This window comes from Rhipicephalus microplus, unplaced genomic scaffold, assembly GCF_043290135.1.
Source record: "Rhipicephalus microplus isolate Deutch F79 unplaced genomic scaffold, USDA_Rmic scaffold_42, whole genome shotgun sequence".
In the NCBI taxonomy this organism is placed as follows: Eukaryota; Metazoa; Arthropoda; class Arachnida; order Ixodida; family Ixodidae; genus Rhipicephalus; species Rhipicephalus microplus.
Window position 1 is genome coordinate 697,847 of NW_027464615.1, and position 15,338 is coordinate 713,184.

General features: G+C 45.7%; 1 protein-coding gene across 3 annotated transcripts in view; it reads right to left on the reverse strand.

The window, feature by feature from the left end:
- LOC142761620 (deubiquitinase DESI2-like) overlaps positions 1-15,338 on the reverse strand; it is a 33,892-nt gene that overhangs the window by 17,978 nt on the left and 576 nt on the right. The window contains exons 1-3 of one of the 3 annotated variants that reach the window (XM_075884637.1): positions 14,662-14,907; positions 5,051-5,112; positions 276-348 (exon numbers count right to left, since the gene is read on the reverse strand). In XM_075884637.1, the coding sequence (XP_075740752.1) occupies positions 276-348; positions 5,051-5,089 (112 nt within the window). In that variant the 5' untranslated portion in view covers positions 5,090-5,112; positions 14,662-14,907. Of the gene's footprint in view, positions 1-275; positions 349-5,050; positions 5,113-5,935; positions 6,097-14,661; positions 14,908-15,338 lie in introns of those variants that run through there. The other 2 variants (XM_075884635.1, XM_075884636.1) reach the window with 2 other exon arrangements.

The following is a 15,338-nucleotide window of genomic DNA, read 5'->3' on the forward strand; positions in this document are numbered from 1 at the left end:
CAACAGATTAATTCAGCACCAAAAGTAGATCAAATCGTCACTGGTACGAAAAATGCTTAAATACTTCACTATCACCTTCAAACGTTCATTCATATAAACATGCATATGCACACAATTCCAGGCTTTTGTCAGAAGCTAGCAATCATATTTTTATTGCAATATTTAGTTTAGGATGCTCTTCAGCATGGGGACACATCTTGCAGCTGTCATTGTTAATTTTTTTTAATTACAGACACTTGAATTTGCAACGATACTCATATTTAAGGGACACCTACCTGTTCCATAAATTTCCACACCCGTGTGGAATACTCCGAGGCCAATAGGAGCCGTGTATTCATTGATCCAGTACTGCATAAGGAAAACCAAAATTGATGCAGGAAAAAAATAACCGAAGAATGTCAAATAGCTTCAATTTAAGCTTGATGATGTATAAAAGAGAGAAATACATAGTGCAGGCTCTGTCAATTTCACTCCACACTTCGATGGTAACAGTAAACATGCCCAACTATTACTCCGAACAGAAAAAAAATGCATGCACACACACAGAAAAACTAAAAATGAAACCAGTTTTCTTTCAAATATCAAGTTTGATAAACTTCTGTGCAAGAAATGTCCTTGGAAGAAAATCTTTCAAGCATAAAGCTAGAAAGAAAGCCCATATGAAACTGACTTTTACGAGTTTCTCTCGAACTTCATGCTCCAAAACCAAGTGAAAAACAAAACATGTTTGCACATTTCGGTGCAGCAGTTGAGCAGGCTACAAATTTCTCAAGTGACCCATGTGTTTGACATAAAACAAGATGCTGGGACGACAATGGCAAACGTTTATACTACACGCTTACTCACTTATTGTGTTTTTATACAGGTATATCACAGGGTGCTTTTTAAAAAGCTTTAATACAGTATACTCCTGTTAAATTGAACCAGAAGGGGCCAGGAAAATGTGTTCCATGTAACGGGAGTTCCGTTAACTGAGAGAGGAAGAGAGTTGAAGAATCCAAGTACAAAATCAATAAAATTATATTAGTGAGAGTTGCTCTGTTCAAGCAGCATATCCATTTAAAAGATTTCTGTTTACTGTATTCTTCCACTTTCATGGCGCTGCATTGATTATTAAAGAGCCAATTTTATAGACCATCAGCAATAAATGTTCAAGGACTTGCATATTTCATTGCAAGCGACAAGAACGCCACCAATAGTTTCTCGGCAAATAGCTCACTGGCAGCAGTGGCATTGCACGAGCTACAAATTAAGCAGATTTCCCCGTTCTTGCAGTTATCCTGACCACCCGTTTCTTTGCCCGTCCCGGCTGCTTCATCGGCGGTTATCTTCGTGGTGCTTCATCATGGCATTGCCCTTGGAAGGTGCTGGATCATCCACATGTGGTGAAGCTGCGACTGCGCGGTCACTTTGTGGCCTGCTGCTAGCATTCAACGATTTCGCCGCTGGAGGTCGCTGCCCGGGGAGCAAGCCTTATATATTTGCCAGCACCAGCACCGGCTCTTCACTGGCAGCAGTGGCATTGCACGAGCTACAAATTAAGCAGAGTTCCCTGTTCTTGCAGGTATTCTTTCAAGCTCTTTTCTGTATAGTTTCTATTTTTTTTTCAACTGCCGCTGCTGCCAAAAATTGCGTTCTGTCTTGCATTTTTTCTGTGTCTGCAATTGTTTTTTTATCAAGAGTATTTACCATGCCAACTAATGCTGAACTCTCAAAAAAATTGAAGACCTCGAGGCTAAAATTAACAGCTTGGCTAAGGACACATCTGAAAACGTCGTCGGCAGGTTCTTACTCAAGCTGCAAGAATCGGGCATAGATGTTGCTGAACTAAAAAAAGAAGTTGTATCCCTACAATTGAGTGCGGAGCACTTGAACGAACTTGTCGAGGACCTACGTAACCAAAATGTCACATTGGTAAATGAGAATAAACAGCTAAAAACCCAGAATGACTCCCTCAGCTGCAAGGTTGAGGAACTGGAGCAATACTCGCGCATGAGCAATGTGGAGATCAAGGGCGTTCCCTGCTCTCAGGGGGAAGACTGTAGTGCAATAGTGAAAATGATAGGGGAGAAGGCTGGCTGTTCCATATTGCCTGCTGATCTCGACATTGTGCATCGCGTGCCAACACGGTCTAAAGATAAAATAAACATTATTGCGCGCTTCTGCTCTCGGGCTAAGAAATCTGACTACATCAGTAAAGCACATAAGGCGAAGCTCTGTGCTAGTGATCTAGGTATCACTGGTGGTACTAACGCTCCTGTCTTTATCAATGATCTTTTAACTCCAAGCAACAAGGTCCTCTTTTCCAAAGGCTTAACACTAAAAAAGGAAAAGAACTGGATGTTTCTCTGTACAGACAACTTTCAAATTAAAGCTAGAAAGACTACTAATAGCAGAGTCCTCGTAATAGTAATATCGCATATCCAAAAATTCACTTCCAAAAAGAAATGTAAAAAAATATTAGCATTTTCTCATAATCTGTGGATGTCTCAAAAGCTATTAGCTGCTTTATGTAGACGCGACAACCTCTACAAAAAAACTAAACGTCAGCCATTTAATATGAAGCTAATTGCCCGCTACAAAAAATTACGTAACGCTGTAAACAAGCACTTAAAAGCTGCGAAACATTCTTTTCTAGAAGAAAAAATATCGCAAGCAGGTAGTAACGCTAAACAAAAATGGGACTAGGTAAACTGCTTTCTAGATAGGAATTTTTGCCACCAAGTATCCAGAATTGTAATCGACAACATTGAATTTAACTCGCCTATCGACATAGCTGACGCTTTCTGTTTCTACTTTTCCAGCGCTGACGCACCCTGTCCCACACAAATCACGCCACTTAGACGCCTCCCTCATTCGTTCTTTCTCTTTCCCACTACTCCTGAAGAAACACATAATGTCATAAAACACCTCAAATCTACCAGTGCAGGAATTGATGAAGTCCTGCCTGCTCATATAAAACTCATTTCGCCCCTAATTTCTCATATATTGTGTTTCATTACGAATTTGATATTCAAGACAGGCGTATTTCCTAAAGAGCTTAAACGCGGTAAATTTATCCCTGTTCATAAAAAAGGTGTTAGGACATTGATTAATAATTACCGACCCATTTGCATTCTGCCCTTTTTCGGTAAAGTTCTTGAGAAGTTGATTGGAGTACACCTAACCAATTACCTCAATAAATTCAATATTCTGTCCCCTTGTCAGTTCGGCTTTTGCAATCATTTCTCTACTGATCTAGCACTCATTCATCTAACCGATCAACTAAAAAAATTCATTGACAAAGGTTTATTTGCAGGATCAGTATTCATCGATCTAACAAAAGCATTCGACAGTTTAAATCACATCATTCTCTTTAATAAACTTGAAGCGATCGGTGTATGTGGTCCTGCTTTAGCGTTACTAAAAAGCTACCTGCATAACCGCGTTCAACTTGTGTCCATTTCTAATCTATATTCTAAGGAATTATCTACTAATATTGGTGTCCCTCAAGGATCTATTTTAGGACCGCTCCTGTTTTTAATTTATATAAATGATCTTCCTAACTGTCCGTCCTTCACTAATTCCATTTTGTATGCTGATGACACTACCATATTTACTTCTGACAAAAGCATTTCACTTCTCGTCGACAAGCTAAGCACTGACTTGAAAAATGTTTCAAGTTGGTGCAGTGCTAACTTGTTAACTATTAACGCAACCAAGACTAAATTTGTAGTATTTTCAACGTATCAAAAATATTCAGCATCCTTTCCTTCATTGACTTTTGGCTCGCACTCTATTTTTTCCAGTCCCTGCGCTTCTTTTCTCGGATATTCTCTCGATTCTATCTTGAAATACATAGATCATATTTCTGACATCAAAAAGAAAATAGCATACGGCATCCGCGCTCTGATTAAAACTCGTCCATACTTCACACGTTCCACTTTACTGTCGCTCTACTATTCATTCGTTCATTTTCATATTAATTATGGCATAATGTGCTGGGGTAACACCTATAACACTCATTTGGCTTCCCTTCAAGTACTACAGAACCAATCCATAAGAATCATTACTAACAGTCCACGTTTTTCTAACGGTAAATGCCTACTTCATGATAAGAACATTTTGACCATTTCAGAGCTCCTCAATTACAACTTAGGTATCATATTTTATAAATATATAACCAAGACACTACCTCCTATCTGCTTCTCATCTTCCGACCTTGTTGCTCATAGTAATACTAGATTTGCACGTAACAATAACGTCCTTTTGCCTGAGGTACGTACTAATTATGGCAAACTAACTGCTGAATTTTCATCTATAGCATTTTGGAACAGAATACCATCTGTTATTAAAAATGCTAGAAACTTGCATCACTACAAGAAAAAACTAAAATCACACATTATGCATGTCTGGTCTTACTGTTTCTTGCCATAGCGCTACCTTGTTTGAATGTCCACATGTATTACAACTTTTTGTATTGTTTTTCAGTTATACTCTTCACATTATTCATTGATTCATTTGGTTTTCTTTTATGTTTGTTTTCCTTTGGTATGTATATATTGTATGCGTATGTATGTATATATTTATGTGTATATATGTGTGTGTATATATATGTATATATGTATATATTTCAATGTTATGTTGCAATTATGCTCAGTTTATAATTTTGATTATTGCTTATGTTGCCTCTAACAGTGTTTTACCTCAATTTGCCCTTAACAGGAGGTCCCGATACAGTCTTTGACTTTGGGACCTCCTTTTGTATACTAAACACATGTCACATTCTTGTAATCGTACCAATAAAAAAATCTGAAATCTGAAAAAAAAAAAATCTCACTGTGCTGCATTAAGGGCTGCAGTCTTTCAACTTGACATTCCTAATCATGATATTTCAAGATAATCACACCAGCAAAAAGGGCAGCTGTGCAAAACGGATAAAGACTACGTTTGGCTGCGTTCGGTCTTCTTTGTCACGGAATACCCCAAGCAAATAAATATGCACAAATCAGTTCACTGCACTGCTTTGTTATGTTATTAACAATAACGAAGATACCACTGAATTCATTACCATGTCATAGACATTGAGAATGACGGGCTCCCGAGCCATGCCTCTCCACTGGAACACCAGACCTGCAGACACGTGAAGAAAGCATGCCGAACAGCCGTAAATGAAAGTGAACAGTTGAAATGTCCCTAAAAACATAAAACAGGAGTGTTGAGCTGCCCGCCCTATATCTTGCTTTTGTAAAACCTCAGTCTGTCAGGACAAATTAGTCAGCAAGGGTGTGCTATTTTGAGGCTGCTACCGACAATTTACTTGCACAAATAAAGCTTTCTTGAGCTGTACTCACGAGTGCACAATACATCTTGATGTGCCTAAAGTCAGCCATGCTGAAGCCACACCTCGGTGTGATGAAGGATGCCACAACATAATAATAACTGTTGAGGTTCTACGTTTCAACATAACTATCAAGGACGCCATATTGAAGGGCTCCGAGAGTTTCGACCACCTGCGGTTCTTTGAAGTGTACCTAAATCTAAGAACACAGGTAGGTCTCTAGCCTTCGCCTCCATTGGCAATAGCTGGGACTCAATTCTGTGGCCTTTAGGTAAGCAGTCGAGCATCACAACCACACCATGATGGGTCGATTCAGCAACATATTTATCACTCCATTTGAACCTAACATCCGCAAGCCAATAATTCCATGACATATTACAAGACACATTCAAACTTTTATTTTTGAATAAAAGATTTTCAGCCCAACACTTTAATAGAAAGCCACTTCATGCATCTGGCAAAATGTTTAGTACAGCAAAACTTCAGACTTTCAAGAGCAATTAAGAACCTTCTTGGCCTTTCTGAAGTCGGGCTTAACAAAACAACGCACTGAAATTATGTCGAGAACGATCACAACACTCCAAGTTGTGCAAAAAAAATATACAAAATACTTACCATGAGGTATAGAAATGACTAACGCTGAATTGCAAGTCACGCGTGTCATGTGACTGACAGCACAGTGCCACCGTACTGCTCCCTTTAACCGTTCAACAGCCCCAACCATGTGTTAAAAGAAAAGTTTTAACATCACATTCAGGTGTCCTTTTGATATGCTGCCCTTATGTTGCCAGCTGCATTTCCTCTCGTGTCAAAAGCACAGCTGCTTTTGACATTTTCTCCATCCTTGCTACAAAAGTGACTTGTCATATCAGACACATGCTTAAACTGAAAGGTTCGGGTCTTCGGGGGATCGAAATGTTTGTCTCAAAGAAGAGGTTCCCTGGAAAAGATTAAGATTCACTGCTGCAAATGTTGAGACACTTCAGTTGGCATTTCATATTTCTAAATGTAAAGAAATTAAATTATAGTTTTAAGTGCCTTAATAACAATTATAAGGTGCATCATAGAGATACTCTAATTTTGACCACATGGAGTTCTTTATGGTGCACAAAACATGCATTTTTACACTTTGCCCTAACTGAAATGTGGCCACCATGGCGAGGCATTGAAGCCACGTCATCACACTCGTAAGTGCATAACTATGGCCAGTAAGCTACCAAAATCCAACTATCACAGAAACACGCAAGCGACTATAAAAGAACACGAGAAATGCCTCGTAAACCATTCTACAGTTAATGATCTGATCTGCCTTCTTGAACAATGAACAGTGAAAGAAAGATCAGAATTATGAGCGGTCCAGCTAAATTTTCCCAACCCTACGTCTATAACATCTATGCTGTTTTTATCGCATAATCTTCCAGTGCAAATCATGTTTGTCTGTTGGAACACAGCTGAGGGCTCAAACAACTACCCTCTCAAATGTAGGCCCACAAAGAAAGCAAGCGGTAGAAGTAGAATCACCCCCTCCTCCTCTAAAGTTGCAAAAAAATAAAACAAAGCATGCACACTACCTGACAACATCTTGCAAGGCTTGAAATGCCTTCTTTCACCAAAGGGCCAGTGACAACAATCACAAAGCACCTCACATGCAAGGAGCGACTACAAATGGCAGACAATTCTTGTTACTAAAACACTATTGTGATATTTTTACTATTCAAAAGAAGATTTCAAACGCGCGTTCGTCCTGACATCGTCGCGCTCAAAATGCAAGACAGTGGACGAATTTTAGTGAAACACAACAACAGAAACTGTCGTCTCTAACTGCGGCGCCACATTACCACGTGTTTGGGCTATTTCGATTCGGGCGCGTCACTGCTATTGTTACACTTTCGTTTTGTCAGCCTTTGTCACCAATGCTGAAACACTGCCTGGTACGTCCGGCTGTCTGATAAGATTACACTCTCGATCCACTGCTGCATTTACGACAATACCCTATAAATAGGGGCCGACCGTGACAAACGTCATCTGCCTGTACAAGTTCTAACTGCGCTCGACGTTATCGCTGCTATCAAGTAGTCACGTTGTATATTCGACGTATTTTGCTGATGACCTCCCGCTGCTTGTATGAATGCCGGCCACCTCGCAATGCGATAATAGGACATATAAGATTTTTAGCTATGATGAATAGCAATGAGAAACTGGACCTGGCAGTATGATAACAAAGTTGCCCAACGGTTTATATCTGTAGCGTTCCACTGAATGCAATGATTCACGGTAATGATTACGGCACATACTTGCATTCCAGGGGAATTTTAAGGGCTTATTTTCTTCACTAGACACAACATTAATGAGAATAAACAGGCAATATTGCCAAAAGAAGTATGGGGGGATGCTATTAAAAGTAATTGCAATGTGAATGCGAAGAAAGAAAAGCAGACGAAAAGATGACTTGCCACCGGCAGGATCCGCACCTGCGACCCTTGCATAGTGCGTCCGATACTCTATCAACTGCGCTACAGTGACGGTCATTCTCCCTTCCACTATGGGGCATTTATGTGCATTTATCATAGGAGCATCTGTCAGCGCCACCAGAAGCCATGACAGATACTGGTGCTGACTAAAATGAAAAGGTTTAAAACAATAGAAACAATGCTTTGATTCAACAATTTCATTACTATTGATTTGACATAACTTCCGTTCAGGAACAAACAGCCCCGGTGTGTCGCTCTTAATCCACAACTAATGTGGTTTCTTCATCGAAATAAAATTATAACGGCTTTTGTTTTTCGAGTTGCCACTTGCGCAATTATATTGGTGGATGCCACAGTTCCAAAAGAAGCAATGAGAAAAAAAACATGCCAAATTTGTGTTGCTGGGCCCTTTCACTTGTGACACGAACATATTCGATACATCCACTGATCAGCCTAGTGGAACAACCACTTATCGGCAAAAAAACTTCCATAGAAGCACTCTAATGTATCTATTGCTAGCACAGTAACAGCATTTCTTACGTATATAATAGGCCTCCATTAGCTCTTGGCCAGTCTCATCCTGGTATGCGAAACATCTTTTTCAAACATTAAGATTGGCTTTATGACATATGCAAGATCAAAATCTCATCACCATCCTGCACAATATTTACATGTGAATATAGGTAACAACACAGCTTCCTTTTTCACGTGAGATCGCAGTTGAAGCATTAAGCAGTTAACATTTGAGAGGGCTCACTTCATAAATATTTCTACACGCTTATGTAGCTTCTGCGTTAAATAAACAAACAAAAGCTCAGCTATAAAACTAGAAACAAGAAAATGAAGACATTCATGTACAATTTTCAAGGTAGACGGAGCATCTGCACGGATAGAAGCGGTGTGTGCGGTGTGTGCTGAGTGGTGTGTGTGCGGTGTGTGATGTGTGTGCTGTGATGTGCCGCTCAGGTGAATGTCAGCAAGTTCTGCCACCCGCGGGTGCGGGGATTGTCTCGTCGGGCCTCAGCGACCAACGGGATACCATCAATGTGCGATGTCAGTGCATCGTCGCGATGTGTTGTCTGTGTTGAAATGAGGCCTAACTGGCCGCTCTCGTCGTAGCTGCTCAAACAGCACCAGCGCGGACGCGTAGTAGTACCAGCTGTGGACGAAAGGTGGCGCCCCCCTTCTACACCTGGGTGCGATGGCGAAGAGGGCGAAGAGGAAAGAGCGGGAGGAACCAATGGTACAGTGTGAGAAGTGTCGGAGATGGGCTTACCTAGATGAGACGAGCTTTCCATCAATGGAAGCAGCAGATGCCGCAGAGTTTGTATGCAACCTCTGCAGCACGATAGAAGTGCTTCAGGCAAGGATGCGTGCTTCGGAGACTGAGATTGACACACTTCGAGGAGTGATCTTGGCGGTAAAGGAGCAATTGCGAGAACCGCTGAGAGCTGCCGAGCACAGCTGTCCTTCCCGGCCGGTACTGACTGCATCCACAGCAGCGCAGACGCATTCGGTGGATGTCCTGCAGGAAAGGGATCAAGCGGTGGTGGAGTCGGAGGGTGGCCGGCCACTGCAGTCGGTGCAGGAGCAGTTGAGCTATGCGGTCGTTGGTGAACAGAGCGGCGAGGGTGCGCAGCGGGGTGGCGGCAGCTCCTCTCATACCACCGGCGAGGCGCAGGGTCTTCCCGAACGGACCCACGAGACGGGTGGCGTCGGCGAGACAATGAATCTGAAGCACGGGACTGCTGCTGGACTCGACGGGAGCAAAGCTGACGACCAGTCTCTCACAAACGCTCAAAATAATGAACAAAGACCGGGAAAGTGGAAGAAAAACAAAAAGGCTGCTTGCCGCTACACACCCGAGGTCCTAGTCGTTGGTGATGGCAATGCTCCAAGAATCGCGGGTGAGCTCCGAAGAATCTGGGGCAACAGTGTGCTCGTGAGGCAGGTCTCGGAGCGCAGGATGACGGCGGACAAACTGCAGCACCTGCTTCAGAGCCGCAGTGAAGGGGAAGGCCACAGCGCACAGCTGGTGGTCGTGCACGTAGGGGTCCACGATGTTCTCAAAGGAGTGCAACATGGAGATATTGCCCAGAACATCCGGCAGGCGGTGACACCGTATGCGAAGAGGCTGGTCATCTGCTCCGTCCCTGAAGTTAACACGAGAGGCAAGGCAACGCAGGCAAGAGCAATGCTCCTAAACGCAGAGCTAAGGAAGATGAGTGGAGCCGTAAAGGCAAAGTTTGTCGACCTCTCTAGGATGCTGGCAGGAGAAGGACGACTAGCCCAGGACGGCATTCACTACCTGGCACATACAACACGTGAAGTTGCGACCCAGCTGGTCCAGGAGACACGAAATTTTTTAGGACTACGCGAGCCTCACGGGAACAGGGGCAAGCCAACTCGCAGACCACCTCCAAATATAGGATCGAGAGTCCCCATGCCCGCCCTGGAGATACATTCCCCATCCCCGGAACCACCCAAGACCACAAGCGTGACCACCCACCAGGGGGAAATCAGGGCCGATGTACGGACCACCCCAGGGCAAACCCTCCGCGAACACACCCAGCCGGTTTACGCAGCAAACATGGCACAGCTAGCACCTTTGAGCACACCCCGTCCACCGGGGACGAGTTTGGCTCCGCCAACATGGGGGCCACATCTGGGCACTGCACACCCTACGAAGACCCCGTGGCAAGCATTCAGGCTCAGCGCAAGCCCCGAGCTGTATCAAATGGTTGGGGAAATGGTCCGCCAGCAAATGATGCGCCAAATAATAATGCCGAGTCAAACCACCCAATGATTCTGAAGAGCCGTCGAAGACACCACCACCGCAAACGCACAACCACCAATGTAAACGTTGGTTTTCTCAATCTTCATGGGGCGAGAAAGGCAGCTAAGTGGGCTGAGCTGTATAAGACGCTGAATAGCGAAAAGATCGCTCTGTATGGTGTGGTGGAAACTCACCTACGAGAGTTGGAAGAGCCACCAGTTGACCCCGAATGGCAGTGGGTGGGCTGCAATCGTACAGGGGATTGCCGCAAAGGAGGCGGCGCTGGTGTGCTGTGGCGCAGCAATACAGCCTGGATGCCAATGAAGGGTCCTTGTGCCGAGCACATTTGGGTTTCTGGGACTATTCTTGGTGAGCCAGTTCTCTTTGGTGTGGTGTATTTAACGGTGGCTAGTGGACCACATGACGGTAACGACAAAGTCCTACAGTGTATCATTGAAGATGTGAAACGGTGGGGTGCAGACCGCGAGGTGTTGTTGATGGGAGACTTTAACGGACACATCCCGGCCACTGACGGGTACTTGGATTACAATGGGAAGCTGTTGTTGCAATGTGCGGAGCAGCTCTCTTTGGAAATCGTTAACCTTCGCACTGACTGTGAGGGATGCTTCACATGGTGCGCTCGTACCAGCCGCTCTACCATAGACTATGCTCTGGTGACTGCAAAACTGGCCGCTCGCATAGCACAAGTGCATATTGATGAAGAGGGCCAGTTCAGCCTTGGAAGTGACCATAATCGCATACGGCTGTTGTTCTCTAAGGGCGGCTTTCGAACAGGCTGCATGTCACCTCCACCCAGGCGTGGCATGTACTTGCCGAGCAAGTCCGTGGAGAGGGTCGCCAAGGATTTTGAAAGTAGTCCTCAACGGCGGGAATCCCGCTCGTACAGTGAGTTCATGCGCGCACTGGACGCTGTAATGCGTACCCAGATGGTCCAGGAGAGGCCGGGACGCAGGCCACAGAACCCATGGTGGGACAAAGAAGTGGAGGTGGCGTGGAAGGAGCGCCGCCAAGCAAATCGGGAACATCGAAGATTTGTCAAAGGCCTTGACACTGAGGTATGTGCAGAGAAGTGGGCTGTGTATCTGGACCGTAAACACAAGGTACAGACCCTGATTCAGTGCAAGATAGCAGACTACAACCTTAGGCTGATCCAGTCCATCAGACAGGAAGGAAGATCTGCAGCACACAAATTTTGGACATACATTAGGTCCTTGGACAGAGCCGCCCCCCCGCCACCTCCTCTCATAGATGCGGCAACGGGGCAACCAGTCGGAGAGCCCTGTGAATACATTGCACAGCACTTCTCCCGGATTTTCGGGACCTCAGACTTGAATACAGACACCACCCTTAGTAAAGAGGAGGCAATCAGTCCTAATACCGAACGCCCCCCAAGCCAAACAGAACCACCCTGGGCCCTCTCAAGGTTCACAGTTGAACGGGCGTTGAAGCGGATTAGGGCTGGAACGGCCACTGGTCTGGACGGCATGCCAGCGCGCGTACTAAAGTGCTTGGGAGAAGACTCGAGGGAACAGCTCGCAGAGATCCTCACGGCCATCATCGAAGGCGAGCCCATCCCTAAAGAATGGCATGAAGGGAAGGTGATTCTTATCCCCAAAAGGGGCGGAGATGCGAGGAACATAGAGGACTACAGACCAATAACGGTCACCAGTGTTATGTATCGCTTGTTCGCGGGGGTCATCAAAGCATGGATGAGTGGCTGGGCGGAAACCAAGGGACTACTGACCGAGCTTCAGAATGGCTTCAGGCCAGGCAGACGTCTGGATGACAATCTGTTCGTCGTCACACAGTGTGCAGAAATAGCTCGCAGGGAAGGGAGAACGCTGTTGTGCTGCTTCCTCGATGTTGAAAAAGCGTACGATAGCGTGCCGCACGGTCCTCTCTTTGCATGCCTGTCTGACCTTGGACTGCCCCGGCTGCTAATCTCCACTATACAACGGTTGTACAGTGACAATGTAGTGAGTGTGCAGTTGGGTGCCATAACTACTGGCCCAATTCATGTAAATAAGGGTCTGAGGCAGGGCTGCCCACTGTCACCATTGCTGTACATTCTATACGCATCCAGAATAGAGCGGGCCTTGTTGAACTCCAACCTCGGATTCAGCATGCGTTTCAGCACAACTAGTGCTGAAGAGAACTTCCACCTGCCTGGTTTGGCATTTGCAGATGATCTGGTGGTTATGGCAGAGAGTAACCAGGAGTTGCAATCCCTCCTCGACATCTGCCAGACGGAACTCGCGAGTCTTGGACTTCGATTCAACACTAAGAAATCGGCGGTTGTCCGTCTAACTGGAGGGAGTACCGATGCAGCAGCGTTGACTTTAGGAGGAGAACTGCTGGCCACACGCAACGATTACAGATACCTGGGCGTCACCCTGTGTGTGGATGCAGCAAAATATAGTCTACACGAGACTGTGATTCGACAGACTGCGTTGCAGGCTCAACGAATCCTTCGTCGCCGATGCCTATGGGGTTGCAACCGATTTCAGATGATCCGGGACCTGTGGAAGATGGTTCACGTGCCGGGCCTGACGTTTGGAAACGCGGTAGTGTGCATATCGCCAACGACACGGGAGTGGTTGGAGCGTCAGCAGAGAGAGGTCGGCCGTGCAGCGCTCGGTTGCCATTATCGAGTGGCCAACGAGGCGATTCAGGGAGACGTCGGATGGTCCAGCTTTGAAGCTCGGGAAGCCGCCAGCAAGATTGCCTATCGGGGTCGTCTCACGCTCATGCGACGCACTCGATGGGCGCGCCGCGTGTTCGAGTACCTTTCGGCAACATGCATGAGGACTGACTGGACACGACGACTCTACCAGCTGGAGAAGAAGTATGGCTTCTTTGCAGAAGCCAGTCCTATTGAAACAGCAGCCAAGTGGACGGTCGAGGTCCGCATGCGAGTCAGAGAAGCAGAAGAAACCCGATGGCGAGAAGCTATGGAGGCGAAGTCCACTCTCGAGTGCTACAGGAAACACCAGGACAGCATCTGTGGGTCGCGCCTCTATGACAATAGCATTGGCAGCAGCCTCCTGTTCGAGGCGAGAGCTGGGGCTCTTCGCACTCTGGAGTACCGCAGAAAGTTTGATGCCACTGTGGTCAGCAACCTGTGCAGAGTTTGCGGCGTAGCGAGTGAGACACAGGAGCATCTCGTCCTTCACTGCAGGAGTCTCCCAACTTCTCAGGTGGAGGGTGCAACCCTCCCACAGGCGCTCGGGTTTCAAAGGCTTGATGAAGATGGAAGCAGCGACAATGGGGGGGGACGGTACGCGGTCGCAGCCACGAAAAGGCGGCTTACTGAGTGGTGGGCAACTATACGGCGGACTTAGGACCTAGACCACTGTGTGCGCGTCTCTTGCCTGTGTCGTTCAAGAGTGTGGATCCTTTTCTTGGTCCTTTCTTTTTTCTCTGTGCTTTTTGTTTTTCTTTTCCCACTTTTCTTTTTGAGGCCAGGACACTGAGTGTGTTCCCCCGTTGCAAAGGGGCCGGCCGCCATCACATCATCATCATCATCATCAAGCCATTTGGCATGCATGAAACAAGCTGGTGCTTTCGCACATGTTGTCAATCATAGCTAAACTTGCGTGTGCTTCTAGCAGGGCTTGGCTTCATTTTAATTTCAAATGCTTACTGTCCTTCCCCAAGCCTGCATCAGATTGATACACACAACATGCAAATGATACTGGACTCCTACAGAGGTCCTGATTTTTGTTTCATGATACTGAATTGTCGAGTAATTACACCCAATGTATCGTTTCGTGTAGTGCATTATATGGAAATTGCTTATCTCACAAGACCAGGCCATATAATGCATACTTATTGTTCTTATAATCAACAATGACTAGCCACGGCTTTTGTATCTTATCTGTACAGAGCAGAGTGGTCAACTGCACTACAATAAAACCCTGGCGCTAAGCCACTGCAGGTGCAAAGTTATCCGTAAAAGTACTTTAGGGTAATGCTGCTAGAGTATATAGTGGTAATCAGCTCGATTTTAGGATAACAAACGGTCAAATAAAAAAAAAAACGAGATGCTGTTAAATAACTAGAGGTAACTTCACCTGTGCAATCTAAAGTACAGAACGTGTCCCAGCAACGGGGCACACTTGGCCTCGCTTCAAGTCACACGGGGCGATGGTGGTAAAGCAGCATCTCAGTACACTGGTGCCGGCGGGAGAAGCGCACACAACTGCCAACATCACCAGTGAAACACACTCACGCGATGATTTGCACATAAAACACGAACGACGCTCCTTAAAACAATGCGTACTCCTAGGCTCGGCAGTCGCCCGACACCAGCTGATTCGAGCTTCCTCATTGGTGCGTTGCATGCGTGACAACCGACGACAGCATCTTTGGGAAGGCGCCGCGGCACATAACAGCTGTCGACGCGCTGAGGAAGAAAGAGTGAAGATATGTGATGGCACGAAATTGAGTGTAACAAGCGCGCCTTTCAAAATGCTTACGCATAGTCTCCTTCTCTTCTTGGATGCATTCAAGCAGATCGACTGTAGCGCATCGTGGATAAAAGAGGGAAAGATCGTGTTTTAAAGGGAAGAGGCTGAATTCGCCGTTTTTACGTAAGCGCACATAACTTCGCGGGCCTCGAGTATCAAAGATTACGCGTGCAGTTGAGTGGGGCATCCCACACACCGAATGCACCCAACGCAGATGCGAAACGAAAAACACGATGAAATCGATGGTCCCGCAATTCCGACAGTGCCGCAATGTAGCTGCA